Source organism: Blennius ocellaris (assembly GCF_963422515.1).
Source record: "Blennius ocellaris genome assembly, chromosome: 4".
NCBI lineage: Eukaryota > Metazoa > Chordata > Actinopteri > Blenniiformes > Blenniidae > Blennius > Blennius ocellaris.
Window position 1 is genome coordinate 32360471 of NC_137653.1, and position 26276 is coordinate 32386746.

A 26276-nucleotide genomic window follows, 5' to 3' on the forward strand; every position below is an offset into this window, starting at 1 on the left:
GCCTCTTTAAGAGGCGTCGCACAATTATTACAATCCTGGGAAAACGCCGTTTTTTTTTATTATTATTATTTTTATTTTTCTTCCTCTGCCACACAAAGTTTGCAGGCCTACTAGTCCCGCACCGTTTGGAGTACGTAGACAAAAAGCATATCGCTACGTAGGGAATTATCGGGAATCCTGTGCATCCATTTGGATTGTGGATATCGCAAACGGCTTCCGAACAACACGTAAAAAACGGCGATGATTTTTACATCCGCTTAACATGGGAGCCAAGAAAAACAAGAAAAAAAATCACACTTTTTCCACGCCACATCACGTCGCCAAATATTCAGCTACAGACTCAAACTTACTCTTAAAACGTTGCCGCACTTGTTCTGTATTCACATATGTCCTCAGATTTCTCACAAGTTTTACCAATTTTCAACTGTCAGCCTTTGAATGTCATCAAGTTTTCCCTCCTTTTTCCAGTTTTGTATGGGTGTGTATGTGGAAAAGCTAGAGGGTGAGATGTCAGTTAGAGTGAGAGAAACTGCCGTTTTACACAAAAAAAAAAGTTTTTATCTCGTCGCCACGGCCACATTTCTTCGTCTTTCTCAACATATTATACATCAAATTGTAGCTACAGGCCTTGTGCTTCTCACGAGGGGACACTTTTGTCTCAGAGAGACACGGTTCTCCCTCCAGTGGACTTAATTGATAGGGAGCACAGGATTCTGTCTCATCCGCACCAATACATTTTGACGAGTCATTTTCTCCCCAAATCCCCAAAGTTCAGCCATTTGTTTCAAGTCCTCACGGGGAGACGGAACCTCATGAGGACACGAAAACCACACCGCACGTCCTTCAACTTCTCCCGACGCCCACGGTGAAGGAATTTTTCACCCAAGTGTCACGGTTCTCCAACTATAAGCAGTTGTTCGGGACCTGCGTTTGTGCTTAAACCCCTTCTTCCCTCAGATAAGGTCTCATAGTCTCTGCACCTGCAGCAGCTTGTCAATCAGGAGCCGGCTCCATGACATCACACAAGCTGCTCCAAATCTGCCTGGCAACACACACGGCTCCTCTGATTGGCTGGACCAGTAACATGATGGCTGACCACACAGTGCTCACACACACACAGTAGCTTAGGCACCATACTTTTCAATGCATTTTAATGCTGATGGCAATGACTCAGCATCAACACGTGTTAGCATGCCAATTAGCATGCTACAAAGTTTGTTCAATTGAGCTGAAATTTGGAGGGTGGCCTCATGGGGGTGCTGCGATCACGGCGCACTAGCTAGTTAGCCGCCGCGCTAAGCTAATTGGCCTAACATCTCAGAATGTCATAAAACTCCAGATTCCAGGTCAGCCACACCTGGGAGGTAACTTCTGCGCTTTTCAGGCAAATCGCAGGTGTTAGCATCTCATGCTAACGAGTTTGTTCATTTGAGCTCAAATTTGGAGGGTGGACTCGTGCTGGCGCTGCGATCGAGAAACACTAGCTAATGACATGGTTTCCACGTACTTAAATCGCTTGTGTTAGCATCGCATGCTAACAACTTTGTTTAAATGAGCTGAAATTTGGAGGGTGGCCTCGTGGTGGCGCTGCGATCGAGAATTACTAGCTGACCACATGGTTTCCACGCACTTACATCGCTGTTAGCTGTTAGCATGTCATGGTAATAAGTTTGTTCAAATGAGCTGAAATTTGGAGAGTGGCCTCGTCCTGGCGCTGCGATCGAGAATCACTAGCTAATGACATGGTTTCCACGTACTTATATCGCAGGTGTTAGCATCGCATGCTAACAAGTTTGTTCAAATGAGCTGAAATTTGGAGGGTGGCCTCGTGGTGGCGCTGCGATCGAGAATTACTAGCTGACCACATGGTTTCCACGCACTTAAATCGGTGCTAGCTGTTAGCATCGCATGCTAAAAAGTTTGTTCAAATGAGCTGAAATTTAGAGTGTAGCCTCATGCTGGCGCTGCGATCGAGAATCACTAGCTAACGACATGATTTACACATATTTTTCACACTACCTCGCTCGGCAGCAGGGGGCGGCAGGTGGCAGGCACAATAAAATTTCCGCGGGAATTTTCTAGTTATTATTATTATTATTATTCTTCCTCTGCCGCACAAAGTTTGCAAGCCTACTAGTCCCACACCGTTTGGAGTACGTAGACAAAACGCATATCGCTAATTAGGGAATTATCGGGAATCCTGTGCATCCATTTGGATTATGGATATCGCAAACGGCTTCCGAACAACACGTAAAAAACGGCGATGATTTTTACATCCGCTTAACATGGGAGCCAAGAAAAAACAGAAAAAAACATCACACTTTTTCCACGCCACATCACGTCGCCAAATATTCAGCTACAGACTCAAACTTACTCTTAAAACGTTGCCGCACTTGTTCTGTATTCAGATATGTCCTCAGATTTTTCAAAAGTTTCACCAATTTTCAACTGTCAGCCTTTGAATGTCATCAAGTTTTCCCTCCTTTTTCCAGTTTTGTATGGGTGTGTATGTGAAAAGTTAGAGTGGGAAGATTTCGGTCAGAGTGAGAGAAACTGCCGTTTTACAAACAAAAAAATGTTTTTATCTCGTCACCACAGACACATTTCTTCGTCTTTCTCAACATATTATACATCAAATTGTAGCCACAGGCCTTGTGCTTCTCACGAGGGGACACTTTTGTCTCAGAGAGACACGGTTCTCCCTCCAGGGGACTTAATTGATAGGGAGCGCAGGATTCTGCCTCATCCGCGCCAATACATTTTGACGAGTCATTTTCTCCCCAAATCCCCAAAGTTCAGCCATTTGTTTCAAGTCCTCACGGGGAGACGGAACCTCGTGAGGACACGAAAACCACACCGCACGTCCTTCAACTTCTCCCGACGCCCACGGTGAAGGAATTTTTCACCCAAGTGTCACGGTTCTCCAACTATAAGCAGTTGTTCGGGACCTGCGTTTGTACTTAAACCCCTTCTTCCCTCAGATAACGTCTCATAGTCTCTGCACCTGCAGCAGCTTGTCAATCAGGAGCCGGCTCCATGACATCACACAAGCTGCTCCAAATCTGCCTGGCAACACACATGGCTCCTCTGATTGACTGGACCAGTAACATGATGGCTGACCACACAGTGCTCACACACACACAGTAGCTTAGGCACCATACTTTTCAATGCATTTTAATGCTGATGGCAATGACTCAGCATCAACACTTGTTAGCATGCCAATTAGCATGCTACAAAGTTTGTTCAATTGAGCTGAAATTTGGAGGGTGGCCTCATGGGGGTGCTGCGATCACGGCGCACTAGCTAGTTATCCGCCGCGCTAAGCTAATTGGCCTACCATCTCAGAATGTCATAAAACTCCAGATTCCAGGTCAGCCAGACCTGGGAGGTAACTTCTGCACTTTTCAGGCAAATCGCAGGTGTTAGCATCTCATGCTAACAAGTTTGTTCAAATGAGCTCAAATTTGGAGGGTGGACTCGTGCTGGTGCTGCGATCGAGAATCACTAGCTAATGACATGGTTTCCACGTACTTAAATCGCTGGTGTTAGCATCGCATGCTAACAAGTTTGTTCAAATGAGCTGAAATTTGGAGGGTGGCCTCGTGGTGGCGCTGAGATCGAGAATTACTAGCTGACCACATGGTTTCCACGCACTTAAATCGGTGTTAGCTGTTAGCATCGCATGCTAACAAGTTTGTTCAAATGACCTGAAATTTGGAGGGTGGCCTCGTGGTGGCGTTGCGATCGAGAATCACTAGCTAATGACATGGTTTCCACGTACTTACATCGCTGGTGTTAGCATCGCATGCTAACAAGTTTGTTCAAATGAGCTGAAATTTGGAGGGTGGCCTCGTGGTGGCGCTGAGATCGAGAATTACTAGCTGACCACATGGTTTCCACGCACTTAAATCGGTGTTAGCTGTTAGCATCGCATGCTAAAAAGTTTGTTCAAATGAGCTGAAATTTAGAGTGTAGCCTCGTGCTGCCGCTGCGATCGAGAATCACTAGCTAATGACATGATTTCCACGTATTTTTCACACTAACTCGCTCGGCAGCAGGGGGCGGCAGGTGGCAGGCACAATAAAATTTCCGCGGGAATTTTCTAGTTATATTTGTAATGCTGCCATACATGGAGAGGAGGGTGGAACTGATGAAGTGTTGTCTAGTTGATCAATGAAAACCTTGTGGACGTTGTCTGAAGAAGCTGGCTTTATTCCAGAGCTCTGTCTGAGAGCCTCATCACTCCTCTGGAGCTGAAAATGGAAGAGTGGAAGAAAGTGGCCAGTCAGCTGGACAAAGATCACGCCAAAGGTCGGTGAGCACGCTGTGTTAACGGCTTGTGGTGTGGTGAGGGCAGCTCTCCTCACTGGACGTCCTCTGTGTGCAGAGTACAAGAAGGCTCGAGCCGACATCAAGAAGAAGTCCTCCGACACCATCAAGCTGCAGAAGAAGGTGAAGAAAGGTAAGAACGCTCAGGTGGAGTCGCTTGAGCAGGATTTCATGATCAGAAGAACCAGAGGCTTTCTTTCTTTCGCTCCATGTTTTGATGAGAACTTGACATTGTGGCCTTGGGGAGGATGAGGGGAGGGGAGGATGAGGGGAGGATGAGGGGAGGGGAGGGGAGGATGAGGGGAGGGGAGGGGAGGATGAGGGGAGGATGAGGGGAGGGGAGCATGAGGGGAGGATGAGGGGAGCATGAGGGGAGGATGAGGGGAGGGGAGGGGAGGATGAGGATGAGGGGAGGGGAGGATGAGGGGAGGGGAGCATGAGGGGAGGATGAGGGGAGGGCAGGGGAGGGGAGGGGAGGATGAGGGGAGGATGAGGGGAGGGCAGGGGAGGGGAGGGGAGGATGAGGGGAGGGGAGCATGAGGGGAGGATGAGGGGAGGGGAGCATGAGGGGAGGGGAGGGGAGCATGAGGGGAGGGGAGGGGAGGATGAGGGGAGGATGAGGGGAGGGGAGGGGAGGATGAGGGGAGGGGAGGGGAGGATGAGGGGAGGGGAGGGGAGCATGAGGGGAGGATGAGGGGAGGGGAGGGGAGCATGAGGCCGTCAGCGTCTGAGGAAATAGTGGGTATTTCAGAAATGGCTGCCGGAGCGTTGCAAGACTTTACTAGTAAGGCGATGAAGGCGGAGCCAAGGTTTCCTCCAAAACAACCAAGAAGCAACATGGTCTTCTCCATGTTGGACATGTTGAGCTGCACTTTGACTTTCCACCTGGAACCTGGATCAGCAGGTTGTTTCTTTCTGAACCATGAATCCTCTGAGGGTCTGAGCAGGAGTCCCTCACCAGTCAGGAGTTTCAGAGTAAACTCGTGTTTTGAGCTTCATATAGTTTGCTAAACATTCACCGTGAAATAACCCGAGCCGTTATTCTCCTTTATATGACAACCTTTCAAGTGGAAACCAAACCTGCGCTGCATTTCAAAGCTTTTCGTCTTTTAACACGCTTTCTTTTTTACTGATTGTTTTGTTATTTTCACTCTTTAAATTTTCATCATCACCAAATATTATATCCTGCATGCAATTTCGTCTTTCACTCAAAGTTGTATAACAGACACCTTATGAACATCTTACTGTGAAAATGATCCAGTTTGAACTTGTTTGTGATTAAAGATGAGTCTAATGCGACGTAATAAAGATGTGGATCCCAGTCCAGTGTGAAGGACTTGGAATGTACCACTTATGGGTTTATAATACTTGTTTCTGCTTATCTCACCTGTCAAAATGAAGACACATTAAATGTTTCAATATGATTATGACGAAACCTTCTCTTAATGAGCAGAAATATTCAGTGCAATGCAAATAGTTAGAATATTTTTAGACACACAGGAACCTGGTACACACCTTTACCTGCTGCTACCGTGACAACGAGGGCCCAGATAATCCCATCACATGACCAAAGAGACAAGAGCGCATGCTTGCCAGGACACACACACACACACACACACACACACACACACACACACGTCTTGTCTAACCCATTAAGCCTTTTTATAAAAGTCTCGCCGTCTGTCCTTATCAAGGGGATATTTTCAGTCCAGCGGTGACGTGACCCTTGTCAGTTGCTTTATTTGTTCTCGAGTTTTGAGTTTGTTTTAGAAATGGGGAAAGGAGTCCGTCGTAGAGGAAATGAAGGGACAGTGCGGTGCTGCTGATGTCACAATAAAACTAAAGTTCAGGCTCATCTCGTTTCTTCAGCATGAAACTGTTCATTTCTTTATAGAGTCCATTTTCAAGGTTTGTCCTTGTAATGAAGCTTATAATGAATTCTGAACATGTCTGCACACACACACTTTACTTTTCATGAACTTTGCATCGACTTGCATTGTTCCCTGTGTTTCCTGGAACTGGAACTGGAGACTGGGAGACGGCTCATCTCACATTTTTTGTTTTAAAATTAAAAATTGAAAAACGAAATCATGTACTGTTCTATCATAAATGAATATTCCACAACGCTGCTCACCTCAGCGGGAGCTGAAGCAACTTCAGCTTGGAGGTGATGGAGGTGATGGTCCGTCATGTAGGTGGAGAAGGGACTTGCCCGTACTCATGTTGTTGGGGTTCATGTCCACTATTACGTTGGTGCAACCGTCCAAAGACAAGTTTAGAAATCATAACATTTCTAAAAGAATATCACTGGAGGGGGAAACATGAGTAAGGATGGTGAAGCAGCAGCAGCGGCAGCAACAGACGAAGATGCTCGACTTCCGGTTTTCCAGCAACTCAAAAAATTTACATTTTGCATTTCAGAAACGCATATCGGGAAACAGGAAACGACCTGATTTCCGTTTTTCGATTTTCAATTTGAAAACACAAAACGGGAGACGGCTCCCATTTTTTATTTTCCCAATATCAAATTGAAAAACAAAAACCCAATGGTTTCCGGTTTTTCATTCTCCGGCATTAAAGCGAAAATCGAATGGCCAGAAGGTACATGGACCCTGTATTGACTACCACAAAAAGTGCTGGAATGGACCGGTCTCGTCCGTTACAGTTCGTTTCCACCGCGGGAATTTGTGATTTTCCAGAAACAACCGCTCCAAAGGCGGTCTCTTTTCCGCCCCCCCTCCGTCGGGGTACCAGGACCATGGAACGGGTCTGAGTTTGAGGAGCCGTCTGCTGATTGGTCAGACGGACTGCGGACCCTGCTCGGAGCCTCCGTGTCCCGGAGCAGAGCTGGCGGAGTGGAGAGGCTGCTCCGGCGTTTGAGCAGACAGCTCGGGGCTCCGTGTCCCGGCTCTGTGCTGCAGCCAGCCGGGGGGCTCAGTGGGGGGCAAGTCACCGGAGCGTTGGCTCTCTCTGGACCAACATGGAAGTTACAGCTGCAGCTCTGCTGCTGCAAAAATTTACAGTTAACTAACAACTAGTGCAAAGTGGAGGATGTAAACAACAACAACAACAACAGAGGATTCATAAGGTCCAGATCTGCCTCCAGGCTGAGACGACTGTTGTAACGTCACATATCCGCAGAGCTCTAAGCCCCGCCTACTTTTTAACCTACTTTCTGCAGTGGAAACGGGCACCGGATTTGGCTCCGGTTACGCTTTGCCATACCGCTCCGTAAGGCTCCATTCCGTCCCTGCAGTTTTTGTGCGGTGGAAAAAACGGCTTATGTGTATATGCAAAGTAGTGGGTACCAGGAACTGTCCTGGTACCCGCTACCAGGATACTTCCTGGTAGCGGGTACCAGGAACTATCCTGGTACCCACTACCAGGAAGTATCCTGGTAGCGGGTACCAGGAACTGTCCTGGTACCCACTACCAGGATACTTCCTGGTAGCGGGTACCAGGAAAGTACGTGGCAGTAGTACTACCTCTGGGTAGGAAAGTGTGAAGGGCCGTAAGGCTGAGGAGGAATCAGTGGAAAAGTACCGTCGTGGAGCTCCACGTGGCTCCACTTTCACTTTTACTTTGGTAAAACTCGGGTGACAAAAGTTCCGTTTTCAAGTTTTGGAGACACTACATGCTAACCACATCGTTTTAAGTTTCGTGCGGTGGACACTTCATGCTAACTACATGTCTTTTTCAAAATGTTGACATGTGAAGATGAACTTTTCTGAAACAAAAGTTTAAAAACGATCATTTTATTTTCATTGTGTGAGCACTCATGTCTCCAGAGCCTCAGTATGGACAGGACGGCGTTAGTGGACAGGACGGCGTTGGTGGACAGGACGGCGTTAGTGGATAGGACGGCGTTGGTGGACAGGACGGCGTTAGTGGATAGGACGGCGTTGGTGGACAGGACGGCGTTGGTGGACAGGACGGCGTTAGTGGACAGTACGGCGTTGGTGGACAGGATGGCGTTAATGGATAGGACGGCGTTGGTGGACAGGACGGCGTTAGTGGATAGGACGGCGTTGGTGGACAGGACGGCGTTAGTGGACAGGACGGCGTTGGTGGACAGGATGGCGTTAATGGATAGGACGGCGTTGGTGGACAGGACGGCGTTAGTGGACAGGAGACGTTGGTGGACAGGACGGCGTTAGTGGACAGGACGGCGTTGGTGGACAGGATGGCGTTAGTGGACAGGACGGCGTTGGTGGACAGGATGGCGTTAGTGGACAGGAGGCGTTGGTGGACAGGACGGCGTTAGTGGACAGGAGACGTTGGTGGACAGGACGGCGTTAGTGGACAGGACGGCGTTAGTGGACAGGACGGCGTTGGTGGACAGGACGGCGTTGGTGGACAGGACGGCGTTGGTGGACAGGACGGTGTTAGTGGATAGGACGGCGTTGGTGGACAGGACGGCGTTAGTGGACAGGACGGCGTTGGTGGACAGGATGGCGTTAATGGATAGGACGGCGTTGGTGGACAGGACGGCGTTAGTGGATAGGACGGCGTTGGTGGACAGGACGGCGTTAGTGGACAGGACGGCGTTAGTGGACAGGAGACGTTGGTGGACAGGACGGCGTTAGTGGACAGGACGGCGTTGGTGGACAGGATGGCGTTAGTGGACAGGACGGCGTTGGTGGACAGGATGGCGTTAGTGGACAGGAGGCGTTGGTGGACAGGACGGCGTTAGTGGACAGGAGACGTTGGTGGACAGGACGGCGTTAGTGGACAGGACGGCGTTGGTGGACAGGACGGCGTTAGTGGACAGGAGGCGTTAGTGGACAGGAGGCGTTAGTGGACAGGAGACGTTGGTGGACAGGACGGCGTTAGTGGACAGGAGGCGTTGGTGGACAGGAGACGTTGGTGGACAGGACAGCGTTGGTGGACAGGACAGCGTTGGTGGACAGGAGGCGTTGGTGGACAGGACAGCGTTGGTGGACAGGAGGCGTTGGTGGACAGGACAGCGTTGGTGGACAGGAGGCGCTGGTTGATAGGACAGCGTTGGTGGACAGGAGGCGTTGGTGGACAGGACAGCGTTGGTGGACAGGAGGCGCTGGTTGATAGGACAGCGTTGGTGGACAGGAGGCGTTGGTGGACAGGAGGCGTTGGTGGACAGGACAGTGTTGGTGGACAGGAGGCGCTGGTTGATAGGACAGCGTTGGTGGACAGGAGGCGTTGGTGGACAGGAGGCGTTGGTGGACAGGATGGCGTTGGTGGACAGGAGACGTTGGTGGACAGGACGGCGTTAGTGGACAGGAGGCGTTGGTGGACAGGACAGCGTTGGTGGACAGGACAGCATTGGTGGACAGGAGGCGTTGGTTGACAGGACAGCGTTGGTGGATAGGACAGCGTTGGTGGACAGGAGGCGTTGGTGGACAGGACAGCGTTGGTGGACAGGACAGCATTGGTGGACAGGAGGCGTTGGTTGACAGGACAGCGTTGGTGGACAGGACAGCTATGGTGGACAGGAGGCGTTGGTGGACAGGACAGCGTTGGTGGACAGGAGGCGTTGGTGGACAGGACAGCGTTGGTGGACAGGAGGCGCTGGTTGATAGGACAGCGTTGGTGGACAGGAGGCGTTGGTGGACAGGAGGCGTTGGTGGACAGGACAGCGTTGGTGGACAGGACGGCGTTAGTGGACAGGAGACGTTGGTGGACAGGACGGCGTTAGTGGACAGGACGGCGTTAGTGGACAGGACGGCGTTGGTGGACAGGATGGCGTTGGTGGACAGGATGGCGTTGGTGGACAGGATGGCGTTAGTGGACAGGAGGCGTTGGTGGACAGGACGGCGTTAGTGGACAGGAGACGTTGGTGGACAGGACGGCGTTAGTGGACAGGACGGCGTTGGTGGACAGGACGGCGTTAGTGGACAGGAGGCGTTAGTGGACAGGAGGCGTTAGTGGACAGGAGACGTTGGTGGACAGGACGGCGTTAGTGGACAGGAGGCGTTGGTGGACAGGACGGCGTTAGTGGACAGGAGACGTTGGTGGACAGGACGGCGTTAGTGGACAGGACGGCGTTAGTGGACAGGACGGCGTTTGTGGACAGGAGGCGTTGGTGGACAGGAGGCGTTGGTGGACAGGAGGCGTTGGTGGACAGGAGGCGTTGGTGGACAGGAGGCGTTGGTTGACAGGACAGCGTTGGTGGACAGGACAGCGTTGGTGGACAGGACAGCGCTGGTTGACAGGACAGCGTTGGTGGATAGGACAGCGTTGGTGGACAGGAGGCGTTGGGGGACAGGACAGCGTTGGTGGACAGGACAGCGTTGGTGGACAGGAGGCGTTGGTTGACAGGACAGCGTTGGTGGACAGGAGGCGTTGGTTGACAGGACAGCGTTGGTGGACAGGACAGCGTTGGTGGACAGGAGGCGTTGGTGGACAGGACAGCGTTGGTGGACAGGACAGCATTGGTGGACAGGAGGCGTTGGTTGACAGGACAGCGTTGGTGGACAGGACAGCGTTGGTGGACAGGAGGCGTTGGTGGACAGGACAGCGTTGGTGGACAGGAGGCGTTGGTGGACAGGACAGCGTTGGTGGACAGGAGGCGCTGGTTGATAGGACAGCGTTGGTGGACAGGAGGCGTTGGTGGACAGGAGGCGTTGGTGGACAGGACAGCGTTGGTGGACAGGACAGCGTTGGTGGACAGGAGGCGCTGGTTGATAGGACAGCGTTGGTGGACAGGAGGCGTTGGTGGACAGGAGGCGTTGGTGGACAGGACAGCGTTGGTGGACAGGAGGAGCTGGTTGATAGGACGCGTTGGTGGACAGGAGGCGTTGGTGGACAGGAGGCGTTGGTGGACAGGACGGCGTTAGTGGACAGGAGACGTTGGTGGACAGGACGGCGTTAGTGGACAGGACGGCGTTAGTGGACAGGAGACGTTGGTGGACAGGACGGCGTTAGTGGACAGGACGGCATTAGTGGACAGGACGGCGTTGGTGGACAGGACGGCGTTAGTGGACAGGAGGCGTTAGTGGACAGGAGGCGTTAGTGGACAGGAGACGTTGGTCGACAGGACGGCGTTGGTGGACAGGAGACGTTGGTGGACAGGACGGCGTTAGTGGACAGGACGGCGTTAGTGGACAGGAGGCGTTGGTGGACAGGAGGTGTTGGTGGACAGGAGGCGTTGGTGGACAGGACAGCGTTGGTGGACAGGAGGCGTTGGTGGACAGGAGGCGTTGGTTGACAGGACAGCGTTGGTGGATAGGACAGCGTTGGTGGACAGGAGGCGTTGGGGGACAGGACAGCGTTGGTGGACAGGACAGCGTTGGTGGACAGGAGGCGTTGGTTGACAGGACAGCGTTGGTGGACAGGACAGCGTTGGTGGACAGGAGGCGTTGGTGGACAGGACAGCGTTGGTGGACAGGACAGCATTGGTGGACAGGAGGCGTTGGTTGACAGGACAGCGTTGGTGGACAGGACAGCGTTGGTGGACAGGAGGCGTTGGTGGACAGGACAGCGTTGGTGGACAGGAGGCGTTGGTGGACAGGACAGCGTTGGTGGACAGGAGGCGCTGGTTGATAGGACAGCGTTGGTGGACAGGAGGCGTTGGTGGACAGGAGGCGTTGGTGGACAGGAGGCGTTGGTGGACAGGACAGCGTTGGTGGACAGGAGGCATTGGTCTTCCAGCTGCAGATTAGAACCAGGAGAGCAGGAGGACGAGACGCTGCCTCAGGTGGTTCTGAGGTTCCTGTCCTCTGAAACGTCTTTCTGCTGGTTGAGCTTCAGGTCCACTGCAGACTGTCGTCGGGGGAAGGGAGAGGATTTATGGGCCCAAGTCCTTCACCTTAGCATGATCATGAGACCCAGTCTGTCTTCAGGCTGCAGTGTGACGGTTGTCTCTTGCAGCACTCTCTAGTCTGCGCCGGCCCCCGCTGATCTCTGATCAGCCTCTGGCCTTCTGTCTCATGCTCTCTCTGGAATGGATGTAAAGTAGAAAGCAGCTAAACTGTAGTTTTCAGATATAATCATAGAAACACCAGTTGATATACAACTTGTCAGAGACACTTTATGACTTTTGATGTGGAATTTTCATCAGGAATGATCTTTAAAGCTCAGTTTCAGTGAGAAGCATGAGGTGTTTGCTCAATGGCAGCGTTTCAGAGGAGTTTCCACGTTTTACACTGAGCGTTTTCACAAAGTTCTACTTTGGGAGCCGTTGGAACTTGTTTTCAGTGGCTCCGAGTATCGTTTGGACTTTTGAACCCGTTGTCATGGAAACGGAGCCTCTGGTGCCTTGATCATTCGTTAAAGAGAAATGTGTCTGAGGAATGAAGAGCACAACATTGAAGGGAGATACTCGGATTGTTGGACAAATTGTCCACAGACTGCACCCTCAGAGGACAACTCGTCCACAGACTGCACCCTCAGAGGACAGCTCGTCCACAGACTGCACTCTCAGAGGACAACTCGTCCACAGACTGCACCCTCAGAGGACAAATCGTCCACAGACTGCACCCTCAGAGGACAGCTCGTCCACAGACTGCACTCTCAGAGGACAACTCGTCCACAGACTGCACCCTCAGAGGACAGCTCGTCCACAGACTGCACCCTCAGAGGACAACTCGTCCACAGACTGCACCCTCAGAGGACAACTCGTCCACAGACTGCACCCTCAGAGGACAACTCGTTCACAGACTGTACCCTCAGAGGACAACTCGTCCACAGATGAGATTTCAGAATTTCCTGGAGAAAATAAATCCTACACAATGTAGTTTTCCATATTATTTCTAATTGATATGTTATACACTACTCACAAAAAGTGAAGGATATTTGGCTTTCAGGTGAAATTTATGGAAAATGTAAAAAGTTCACGCGACAGTGATATCATATCATGGAAGCAGGACATTTAAGTAGAAGGATGCACTGGTGATTTCTTCATCTCAAACAATTTATTAAACAAAAGTTAACAATGTTGGGTACAGCACAACAAAACATGTCAGCGTCTCAATAACTGGTCATGTGCCCTTGAGCATCAATTACAGCTTGACAACGACGTCTCATGCTGTTCACAAGTCGACTTATTGTCTGCTGAGGCGTCCCACTGTTCCTGAAGGGCAGCCCTCAGGTCATTGAGGGCCTGGGGGGCAGAGTTTGGAGTCTCTACAGGGCGACTCAGCTGATCCCACAGGCTTTCAATGGGATTCAGGTCTGGAGAAAGTCCAGACCACTTGAGGTCCACCAGCCTCCAACAGCCGTTCTGATGACGTGACCTGGAAGAGCTGGAACGTTGTCCTCCAGGAAGATGGCATTAGGCCTGTGTTGTTCTTGAGGGGCACAATCACTGGATCAATGATGTTATTCAGGTAGTACGGGCTTGTCACTGTACCATCCACAAAGTGTAGGGCAGTTCTGTACCGACTGGACACACCTGCCCTACACTGTAACACCGTAACACCGTAACACCGCCACCACCAAAAGCTGGTCTGGTGACAACAGTGGCTCATGCATAGCGCTCTCCTGGACGTCTCCTGGACGTCTCCTGGACGTCTCCAACATCGTTGGCGGCCATCATTTCTGCTCAACATGAATCGACTTTCACCGGAGAACAGCACTGAGGCCCACTGGACCCTCGTCCAGCGTAAAAGCTCCCTGGTCCATCAAGACCATGACGCCTGGGCCTGGTGGTGTGGTCAGGTACCTTGCAGGTGGTCCATACAGACCATGCTGGTGGTGTGGTCAGGTACCTTGCAGGTGGTCTAGAGCAGACCACGCTGAGGGAAACGGTTTCGGTGGTCTGACGTGACACTTGGAGCCTCTCACCTTCCTTACATGTGTCTGGAGTCGACTGGCCTTCGTCACCCGGTTTCTCAGGGCTCTGTTCACGATGTAGTGGTCATCAGCATGGGATGTGGTCAAAGGACGTCCACTTCTACACCTTTCTGTGACTCTTCCAGTCTCTCGGTATCTGTTCAACCTGCTGACCCTCTGTGACCCTCTGAGCTCAGTGGACACTCCGTCTGAGGACGTCCTGTTTGAAGCGTCACAATGCAAGGTACTGTTGATCCATCGTTAGGTGTGGTCTTGCTCTCATGATGTCAAAATGTGAACAGCATGATGAGGACGACTGTTTAAACACCAACTCTAATTGAACCAGGACATTTATTGGTCGATTACAGGATCAAACAACTGTTGTGAATTTTGCCGTTAAGCTCCTTGAGAGAGAACAGCAACTTGTGCAAAAAGTACTGAGACATTTAACAGTTGGACATGTGCATTGAAAAGCTTAGAGAAGCTGACATTAAGTTCACCTGTAAAGGTTTGAAGGCATTTTAGGCTCGTCCTGAAAGCCAAATATCCCTAACTTTTTGTGAGTAGTGTATATGTTTCATATATCCAGTATATGTCCATATAAATTTAGTATAGTATCATATGGCTTTTTAGTCTCATGAAGAATGGTCTTCTATCCATATTGTAGGGTTTCTTACCTCATAATGATCACAAGCTACCATTTATGTTGTGGTTGGCTATGGATAATGATTAATAATTATCTAATATAGTTATTAATTATGTTATTGAAATGTAATCTGATGTGTATCAGAACCTCGGAGCTCCACCTGTCTTAACAGGAAATGATAGCCAATTCAGTTCTATCAGTCTCATAAGAGATACTAAACAGTTCATCAGGAATTTGAATTAATAGTTAAATTAAATACAATTACCAGAATTAACAGTAAAGCTTGAAGGATTTTGGAGTTCTTGACACAGAAGAGGTCGACATTTCATTCTCCTTTGTGCTCATTAATAAAACAGCAAGTATGATTCCAAACATTATATTTATTTACAATGAAAACAAATAAACGGATTCTAACTACCTATATACAGCTGGGTGTGTGTGTGTGTGTGTGTGTGTGTGTGTGTGTGTGTGTGTGTGTGTGTGTGTGTGTGTGTGTGTGTGTGTGTGTGTGTGTGTGTGTGTGTGTGTGTGTGTGTGTGTGTGTGTGTGTGTGTGTGTGGAGAGAAAAGAGAGAGATGTGGAAGAAGTGTGTGTGTGAGACGTGTGATGGAACTACAAAACAAGATGGCGGATCACAAGAAACTCCATTCAAATGGAGGTTATCAGAGAGCAGGAAGTCTGTCCTGGGTCTCCACCATGTGCTGGAGAACAATGGAACATGGAAGCTAGTCTTTAGCGTCTGCTTCCTGTGTGTCTCTGCTAAAGGACCATTTCTAGAATGACTTGATGTGAATGAGACTTGTTTTGTAAAACGTCAGGAGTCGTCAGATGGTGTTCAGTTACTGTGTGATGTTGTCTTTGATGTGATATGTGTAGGATTGTGAGTTAACTAGTTAGTAAAGCAAAGATTAGCATGCAGACCCTGTGTCTGTGGTAGAGCTAACGTTGGTTTACAGGTTGATAACTGCTCCTAATATCATTATCTATAGAACTCAATCACTGTAACAGAATCAACACATCTTCATGAAGTTAAACAGTTCTATCATAGCATCAGGTTTAACTAATCTCAGGTAAAGCCCAGTTGTTACCACTTCCTTGAAGGAGTTCAGTTGTTGTCCTGCTGGAGGGAAGCTGGTGTCTTCTCCTGTAGTTAGCACCTCCTGCTAACTGTGGTTGCTGGTTCTGCAGGCTGAGGAGAAGAAGATGAAGTTGATGTTTCAGGAGTCCTTCTTTGCAGCTCCTGGTTGTTCCTTTTGTCCAGACTGAGGAGCTGGTCGCTCAGGTCTGTGATGGTTTTCCTGCTGGTTGAGGAAAACACAAAGAAGTTCTGTGAGGCGTCGTTTCCCTGGTCCGTCCTGGAGGAACCGGTTGGTTTTCCTGGTTGATGGGAGATCAGACTCTGGGTGCTGGTCTCTGGATCAGGGGAAGGTCTGACCCTCGTGGTGGGTCAGCAGAGAAGTTGAGGAGTGAAGGCCCTGGTTGAAGGCCTCTGGTGTTAGCTGGATGCTAACGCTGGGTGAGCTGAGCTGCTGGGACTCAGCTCCTCCCACAGTGTTCACAGGAGAAGACTCTGGGTAAGACTCTGAGGCACACGTGTGGAACTCCGGTCCTCGAGGGCCGCAGCCCTGCACGGTTTGGATGTGTCCTTGCTTCCACACAGCTGATTGCAATGAGCAGCTCGTTATCTGGCTTTGTGCTGAAGGTGGTGATGAACCATCAGGACATTCAGGAGAGGGAGACGTGGAAAATCAGCAGAGCTTCGGCCCTCCAGGATCTGAGTTTGACACCCCTGCTCTGAGGAGTCTCTTTCAAAGGCTTTTTGTGAAGGTTTGGGGATTTGAAGGTGTGAAATCCTGAGAACTTCAACCGATCAGTGACTGGCTGAGTTCATGGTGGAAGAGTCGTTTCAGCAGAAAGTGGGGAGGGTCTGCTGTAGCAAAAGGTCCAACCCCCCCACCCCCCCACTGGGTGTGATGGTCAATCACATTCCTGGGTCAGAATTCATATGTCATGACTGTGTATCATGACAGATGAAAACTGTCTTTCCCTAGAAATGAACAAACTTCCGGTGGTCTTGTGAGATCATACAGTAACACAGTAACACACAGTAACATACAGTAACATACATTAAAACACAGTAACACACAGTAGCATACAGTAAAACACAGTAACATACAGTAGCACACAGTAACACACAGTAGCACACAGTAACATACAGTAAACCACAGTAACATACAGTAACACACGGTAACATACAGTAACACAGTAACACACGGTAACACACAGTAACACACAGTAACATACAGTAACATACAGTAACACACAGTAACACACGGTAACATACAGTAACACACAGTAACATACAGTAACATACAGTAACACACAGTAACATACAGTAACATACAGTAAAACACAGTAACATACAGTAACACACAGTAGCATACAGTAACACACAGTAGCATACAGTGAAACACAGTAACCCTAACCCTAACATACAGTAACATATAGTAACATACAGTAAAACACAGCAACATACAGTAACATACAGTAAAACACAGTAAGAAACAGTAACATACAGTAACATACAGTAAAACACAGTAACATACAGTAAAACACAGTAACACACAGTAACATACAGTAACACACAGTAACATACAGTAACACACAGTAACACACAGTGAAACACAGTAACACACAGTAACACACAGTGAAACACAGTGACACACAGTGACATGCAGTAAAACACAGTAACACACAGTAACATAGAATAACATACAGTAAAACACAGTAGCACACAGTAACATACAGTAACACACAGTAGCATACAGTAAAACACAGTAACATACAGTAACATACAGTAAAACACAGTAACACACAGTAACACACAGTAACACAGTAATACACAGTATCATACAGTAAAACACAGTGACACACAGTAACATACAGTAAAACACAGTAACATACAGTAACACAGTAGCACACAGTAACATACAGTAACATACAGTAAAACACAGTAACACACAGTAACACACAGTAACATACAGTAACACACAGTAACACACAGTAAAACACAGTAACACAGTAATACACAGTAACATACAGTTACACAGTAACATACAGTAACACACAGTAACATACAGTAAAACACAGTAACACACATTAACACACAGTAACATACAGTAAAACACAGTAACATACAGTAAAACACAGTAACACACAGTAACACAGTAATACACAGTAACATACAGTAAAACACAGTAACACACAGTAACATACAGTAAAACACAGTAACACACAGTAACATACAGTAAAACACAGTAGCACACAGTAACACACAGTAAAACACAGTAACACACAGTAACATACAGTAAAACACAGTAACATACAGTAAAAAACAGTGATACACAGTAACATACAGTAAAACACAGTAACATACAGTAACACAGTAGCACACAGTAACATACAGTAAAACACAGTAACACACAGTAACATACAGTAAAACACAGTAACACACAGTAACACACAGTAACATACAGTAACATACAGTAACACACAGTAACATACAGTAACACACAGCAACACACAGCAACACACAGTAAAACACAGTAACATACAGTAACACACAGTAACACACAGTAACATACAGTAACACACAGTAAAACACAGTCACACACAGTAAAACACAGTAACATACAGTAAAACACAGTAACACACAGTAACATACAGTAAAACACAGTAACACACATTAACACACAGTAACATACAGTAACATACAGTAACACACAGTAACATACAGTAAAACACAGTAACATACAGTAACATACAGTAAAACACAGTAGCACACAGTAACATACAGTAACACACAGTAACATACAGTAAAACACAGTAAAACACAGTAACACACAGTAACACAGTAATACACAGTAACATACAGTAAAACACAGTAAAACACAGTAACACACAGTGAAACACAGTAACATACAGTAAAACACAGTAAAACACAGTAACACACAGTGAAACACAGTAAAACACAGTAAAACACAGTAACATACAGTAAAACACAGTAACACACAGTAACACACAGTAACATACAGTAAAACACAGTAAAACACAGTAACATACAGTAACACACAGTAACATACAGTAAAACACAGTAACACACAGTAACATACAGTAAAACACAGTAACACACAGTAACACACAGTAACATACAGTAAAACACAGTAACACACAGTAACACACAGTAACATACAGTAAAACACAGTATCCATCCATCCATCCATTGGCTACCGCTTTATCCGGGGCCGGGTCGCGGAGGCAGCAGTCCGAGCAGAGTTGCCCAGACTTCCCTCGCCCCAGACACTTCCTCCAGCTCTTCTGGTGGCACCCCAAGGCGTTCCCAGGCCAGCCGAGAGACATAGTCCCTCCAGCGTGTCCTGGGTCTGCCCCGAGGCCTCCTACCGGAGGGACATGCCCGAAACACCTCCCTCGGGAGGCGTCCGGGGGGCATCCGAAATAGATGCCCGAGCCACCTCAGCTGGCTCCTCTCGATGTGGAGGAGCAGCGGCTCTACTCCGAGCTCCTCCCTGGTGACTGAGCTCCTCACCCTATCTCTAAGGGTGACTGAGCTCCTCACCCTATCTCTAAGGGTGACTGAGCTCCTCACCCTATCTCTAAGGGTACGCCCAGCCACCCTACGGAGGAAGCTCATTTCAGCCGCTTGTATCCGGGATCTCGTTCTTTCGGCCATGACCCATAGTTCATGACCATAGGTGAGGGTAGGAACGAAGATCGACCGGTAAATCGAGAGCGTCGCTTTTTGGCTCAGCTCCTTCTTCACCACGACGGACCGATACAACGTCCGCATAACTGCAGACGCTGCACCGATCCGCCTGTCGATCTCACGCTCCATCTTTCCCCCACTCGTGAACAAGACCCCGAGACACTTGAACTCCTCCACTTGGGACAAGGGCACTCCACCGACCTGGAGGGGGCAAGCCACCTTTTTCCGGTCGAGAACCATGGCCTCGGATTTAGAGGTGCTGATCCTCATCCCAGCTGCTTCACACTCGGCTGCGAACCGTGTCAGTGCACGCTGGAGATCCAGGCTTGATGGGGCCAACAGAACCACATCATCCGCAAATAGCAGAGATGAGATTCTGTGGTCCCCAAGCCGGACCCCCTCCGGCCCCCGGCTATGCCTAGAAATTCTGTCCATATATATGATGAACAGAACCGGTGACAAAGGACACCCCTGCCGGAGGCCAACGTGCACAGGGAACAGGTCCGACTTACTGCCGGCAATGTGAACCAGACTCCTGCTCCGGGAATACAAGGACCGAACAGCCCTCAACAAGGGACCCCGGACTCCGTACTCCCGGAGCACCCCCCACAGGACATCTCGGGGGACGCGGTCGAACGCCTTCTCCAGATCCTCAAAACACATGTGGACTGGTTGGGCGAACTCCCACGAACCCTCAAGCACCTGGTGGAGGGTATAGAGCTGGTCCAGTGTTCCACGACCAGGACGAAAACCGCATTGTTCCTCTTGGATCCGAGGTTCGACTAACGGCCGGACCCTCCTCTCCAGTACCCTGGAATAGACTTTCCCGGGGAGGCTGAGGAGTGTGATCCCTCTGTAGTTGAAACACACCCTCCGATCCCCCTTCTTAAAGAGAGGGACCACCACCCCGGTCTGCCAGTCCAGAGGTACTGTCCCCGCCCGCCACGCGATGTTGCAGAGACGAGTCAGCCACGACAGTCCCTGCACATCCAGAGATTTAAGGAACTCTGGGCGAATCTCATCCACTCCCGGTGCCTTGCCACCGAGGAGCTTCACAACAACCTCGGTGACTTCAGCTTGGGAGATGGACGAGTCCACCTCTGAGAACCCAGTCTCTGCTTCCTCAATGGAAGACGTGGTGGTGGGATTGAGGAGGTCCTCGAAGTATTCCTTCCACCGCCCAACAATGTTGAGGTCAACAGCTCCCCACTTCCACTGTAAACAGTGTTGGTGGAGAACTGCTTCCCCCGCCTGAGGCGCCGGACGGTTTGCCAGAATTTCCTCGAGGCCGACCGAAAGTCCTCCTCCATGGCCTCTCCGAACTCCTCCCAGACCCGAGTTTTTGCCTCCACCACAGCCCGGGCTGCAGCTCGCTTGGCCTGCCGGTACCTGTCGACTGCCTCGGGAGTCCTATGAGCTAACAGTGCCCGGTAGGACTCCTTCTTCAGTTTGACGGCATCCCTTACTTCCGGTGTCCACCACCGGGTTCGGGGATTGCCGCCACGACAGGCGCCAGAGACCCTGCGGCCACAGCTCCGAGCAGCAGCTTCGACAATGGAAGTGGAGAACATGGTCCACTCGGACTCGATGTCTCCAACCTCCCTCGGGATCTGTGAGAAGCTCTCCCGGAGGTGGGAGTTGAAGGCTGCGCGGACGGAGGGCTCGGCCAGATGTTCCCAGCAGACCCTCACAACACGTTTGGGCCTGCCGAGTCTATCCGGCCTCCTCCCAGTCCAGCGCATCCAACTCACCACCAGGTGGTGATCAGTTGACAGCTCTGCCCCTCTCTTTACCCGAGTGTCCAAGACACGTGGCCAGAGATCAGATGACACGACCACAAAGTCTATCATTGACCTCCGGCCTAGGGTGTCCTGGTGCCATGTGCACTTATGGACACCCCTGTGCTCCAACATGGTGTTCGTTATGGACAAGCTGTGACTGGCACAGAAGTCCAATAACAGAACACCGCTCGGGTTCAGATCGGGGAGGCCGTTCCTCCCAATCACCCCCTTCCAAGTCTCACTGTCATTACCCACGTGGGCGTTGAAGTCCCCCAGGAGAACAATGGAGTCCCCAGTTGGGGCACTATCCAGCACCCCTCCCAGGGACTCCAAGAAGGTTGGGTACTCTGAGCTGCTGTTCGGTGCATAGGCCGAGACAACAGTCAGAGACCTGTCCCCTACTTGTAGGCGTAGGGACGCAACCCTCTCGTTCACCGGGGTGAACTCCAACACGTGGCGGCTGAGCTGTGGGGCAATAAGCAAGCCCACTCCAGCCCCCCGCCTTACACCGCGGGCAACTCCAGAGAAGTGGAGTAACCAGCCCCTGTCGAGGAGCTGGGTTCCAGAGTCCAAGCTGTGAGTGGAGGTGAGCCCGACTATATCTAGACGGTATCTCTCAGCCTCCCTCACAAGCTCGGGCTCTTTCCCCCCCAGCGAGGTCACATTCCATGTCCCAAAAGCCAGAGTCCGTGTCCGGGGATCGGGTCGTCGAGGCCCCTGCCGTCGACTGCCACCCAATCCACACTGCACCCGACCCCTACGGCAGCCTCTGTGGGTGGTGGGTCCACAGGAGGATGAGGAAGAGGGGCCCGCGTCGTCCCTTCGGGCTGAGCCCGGCCGAGTCCCGCGGCCAAGAACGCGGCCACCAGGCGCTTGCGTGCGAGCCTCCACCCCGGGCCTGGCTCCAGGGTGTGGCCCCGGCTGCGCCAAACCGGGCGACGTCACCTTGCTCCTCTTGCGTGTATCCATGGGGGTTTTGTATGTTACTAAAACACAGTAACATACAGTAAAACACAGTAACATACAGTAAAACACAGTAACACACAGTAACACAGTAATACACAGTAACATACAGTAAAACACAGTAACACACAGTAACATACAGTAAAACACAGTAACATACAGTAAAACACAGTAACACACAGTAACACACAGTAACATACAGTAACACACAGTAAAACACAGTAACACACAGTAAAACACAGTAACATACAGTAAAACACAGTAAAACACAGTAACATACAGTAACACACAGTAACACACAGTAACATACAGTAAAACACAGTAACATACAGTAACACACAGTAAAACACAGTAACATACAATAACACACAGTAACACACAGTAACATACAGTAAAACACAGTAACATACAGTAACACACAGTAACATACAGTAAAACACAGTAACATACAGTAAAACACAGTAACACACAGTAACACACAGTAACACACAGTAACATACAGTAACACACAGTAACATACAGTAAAACACAGTAACACACAGTAACACACAGTAACATACAGTAAAACACAGTAACATACAGTAACACACAGTAAAACACAGTAACATACAATAACACACAGTAACACACAGTAACACACAGTAACATACAGTAAAACACAGTAACATACAATAACATACAGTAACACACAGTAACACACAGTAACATACAGTAAAACACAGTAAAACACAGTAACATACAGTAACACACAGTAAAACACAGTAACATACAGTAACACACAGTAAAACACAGTAACATACAATAACACACAGTAACACACAGTAACTGAGATCTGCTCCGGGCTATTAAAACTGCTTTTATTAACTGTTTTTATGCTAATGATTAATATTTAATCTGGAATCATGATCAGGTGACGTGTCAGCAAACACTGCTTATAAACTGCTCATTACATTTATTTGGTCTTTTTTGACTTTTATATCTTTGCTCATTCATTTTTACACGATTAAAAATGCATAAATATAGTGTAATAAATGTATTTTTTTAAACTTTTGTAACCTATTTATTGTTATATAGTGAAAATATTGGGTATACATGTGGATTTACTGGCCATGAAATTATTCATTCATTCATTCATGCATTATCGATACTAATAACTTTCTTCAATGTGAACGTTTAAAATATTTTGACAATATTTTAATTTATGATAGGACTTATAAAAAAAAAAAAAAGTTCTGACCTTTTATTTTGAAAATACAGGTTTCCAATAATAACAATGGTCATACTGGTACTTTAGTTACATTTTGTGGTTGAACACTAATAAGCTGGGCCTCTTGGGAAACAATGTGACAAAGAGAAGTTAAAGCAGCAGGACTCAGTGAAACACAATCTGCAGGTCGGAGCTCAACCGTCTCAATGTGTCAGAAGACGTGTGGAGATTAAAGTCTTAAAGGATCAAGCTGCTCACTCAACAGTACATTTCCCTGGAAACACTAATTAATTGTGCCTGCCTCTGTAAGAGGCGTCGCACAATTATTACAATCCTGGGAAGGCGCCGTTTTTTTTAAATATTCTTATTCTTCTTCTTCTGCCGCAATTTACGGAACCCTACTAGTCCCACACCGTTTGGCGTACATAGACAATGATATATCGAAACGTGCGCAATTATCGGGATCGGTGCGGATCTATTCAGATTTTGGATATCGCAAACGGTTTACGAACAAAACGTAAAAAATGGGGAAAATTTCTCTCATAGACTTGAATGCTCGACCGGAAAAAGGTGGCTTGCCCCCTCCAGGTCGGTGGAGTGCCCTTGTCCCAAGTGGAGGAGTTTAAGTATCTTGGGGTCTTGTTCACAAGTGGGGGAAGATGGAGCGTGAGATCGACAGGCGGATCGGTGCAGCGTCTGCAGTCATGCGGACGTTGTATCGGTCCGTCGTGGTGAAGAAGGAGCTGAGCCAAAAAGCGAAGCTCTCGATTTACCGGTCGATCTTCGTTCCTACCCTTACCTATGGTCATGAACTATGGGTCATGACCGAAAGAACGAGATTTCGGATACAAGCGGCTGAAATGAGCTTCCTCCGTAGGGTGGCTGGGCGTACCCTTAGAGATAGGGTGAGGAGCTCAGTCACCCTTAGAGATAGGGTGAGGAGCTCAGTCACCCTTAGAGATAGGGTGAGGAGCTCAGTCACCCTTAGAGATAGGGTGAGGAGCTCAGTCACCCTTAGAGATAGGGGGAGGAGCTCAGTCACCCTTAGAGATAGGGTGAGGAGCTCAGTCACCAGGGAGGAGCTCGGAGTAGAGCCGCTGCTCCTCCACATCGAGAGGAGCCAGCTGAGGTGGCTCGGGCATCTATTTCGGATGCCCCCCGGACGCCTCCCGAGGGAGGTGTTTCGGGCATGTCCCTCCGGTAGGAGGCCTCGGGGCAGACCCAGGACACGCTGGAGGGACTATGTCTCTCGGCTGGCCTGGGAACGCCTTGGGGTGCCACCGGAGGAGCTGGAGGAAGTGTCTGGGGCGAGGGAAGTCTGGGCAACTCTGCTCAGACTGCTGCCTCCGCGACCCGGCCCCGGATAAAGCGGTAGCCAATGGATGGATGGATGGAGACTTGAATGCGATTCCTGCAAAAAATTCACACAAAATCACACTTTTTCCCCGCCACATCACGTCGCCAAATTTTCAGTTACAGACTCCAACTTACTTTTAAAACGTTGCCACATTTGTCTTCTATTCACATATGTCCTCGGATTTTTCACAACTTTTACCAATTTTAAACTGTGAGCCTTCAAATGTCATCAATTTTTCCCTCCTTTTTCCAGTTTTGTATGGGTGTGTATGTGGAGAGGTTAGAGTGAGGAGATTTCGGCTAGAGGGAGAGAAACTGCCGTTTTACAAAAAAAAAAGTTTTTATCTCGTCACCACAGACACATTTCTTCGTCTTTCTCAACATATTATACATCAAAATGTAGCTACAGGCCTTGTGCTTCTCACGAGGGGACACTTTTGTCTCAGAGAGATACGGTTCTCCCTCCAGTGGACTTAATTGATAGGGAGCGCAGGATTCTGTCTCATCCGCGCCAATACATTTTGACGAGTCATTTTCTCCCCAAATCCCCAAAGTTCAGCCATTTGTTTCAAGTCCTCACGGGGAGACGGAATCTCGTGAGGACATGAAAACCACACCGTACGTCCTTCAACTTCTCCCGACGCCCACGGTGAAGGAATTTTTCACCCAAGTGTCACGGTTCTCCAACTATAAGCAGTCACATCGAGAATCGAGAATGATCGAGAATCACTAGCTATTGACATGGTTTCCACGTACTTAAATCGCTTTTAGCTGTTAGCATCGCATGCTAACAAGTTGGTTCAAATGAGCTGAAATTTGGAGGGTGGCCTCGTGGTGGCGCTGCGATCGAGAATCACTAGCTAATGACATGGTTTCCACGTACTTTTGACCCCGCCGCGGCCTCGCTCGGCAGCAGGGGGCAGCAGGTGGCAGGCACAATAAAATTTCCGCGGGAATTTTCTAGTGAACAATATTGTTTGTTTTCCAGATTGAAGCAATTGAGTGACGTCTTCTTTATTTATAGAGATTCAGACCAATCAGCTCACAGGCTGTGTGGTCTATTTCATAACATGTTTTTATTAACTTAACTATTACATTTCTGGGGCTAAGCTTTATTGATTTAATGGTGTGTATATATATATATATATATATATATATATATATATATATATATATATATATATATATATATATATAATTTTTTTTAATTATTATTTCTACCTCATTGTTTTTTATCCCATCTGAACCAATTTTGTTTGCTTGATTTTCTTTCTTTTAAAAAAACAAACAACTATAGTTTGATTAGCTTTTTGTCATTTACCGTGCTCCAACATTTTGGTATCGATTCCGATACCACCATGTATTTTGATACTTTTCCAAATAAAAAGAGAACAACAAATGGCATTATTGACTTTATTTTTTCCAGAAAATCTTAGAACTATATAGATAATAAATAAAACA

The 26276-nt window shown here is 48.7% G+C and overlaps 1 protein-coding gene across 4 annotated transcripts in view; it reads left to right on the forward strand.

Annotated features, from left to right (window-relative positions):
* The window catches only part of mtss1 (MTSS I-BAR domain containing 1), a 97498-nt gene that overhangs the window by 49665 nt on the left and 21557 nt on the right, over positions 1-26276 (forward strand). For all 4 annotated transcript variants that reach the window (XM_080495088.1, XM_080495090.1, XM_080495089.1 and 1 more), the window contains 2 exons: positions 4220-4311; positions 4388-4462. In XM_080495088.1, the coding sequence (XP_080351214.1) occupies positions 4220-4311; positions 4388-4462 (167 nt within the window). The remainder of the gene's footprint in view (positions 1-4219; positions 4312-4387; positions 4463-26276) is intronic.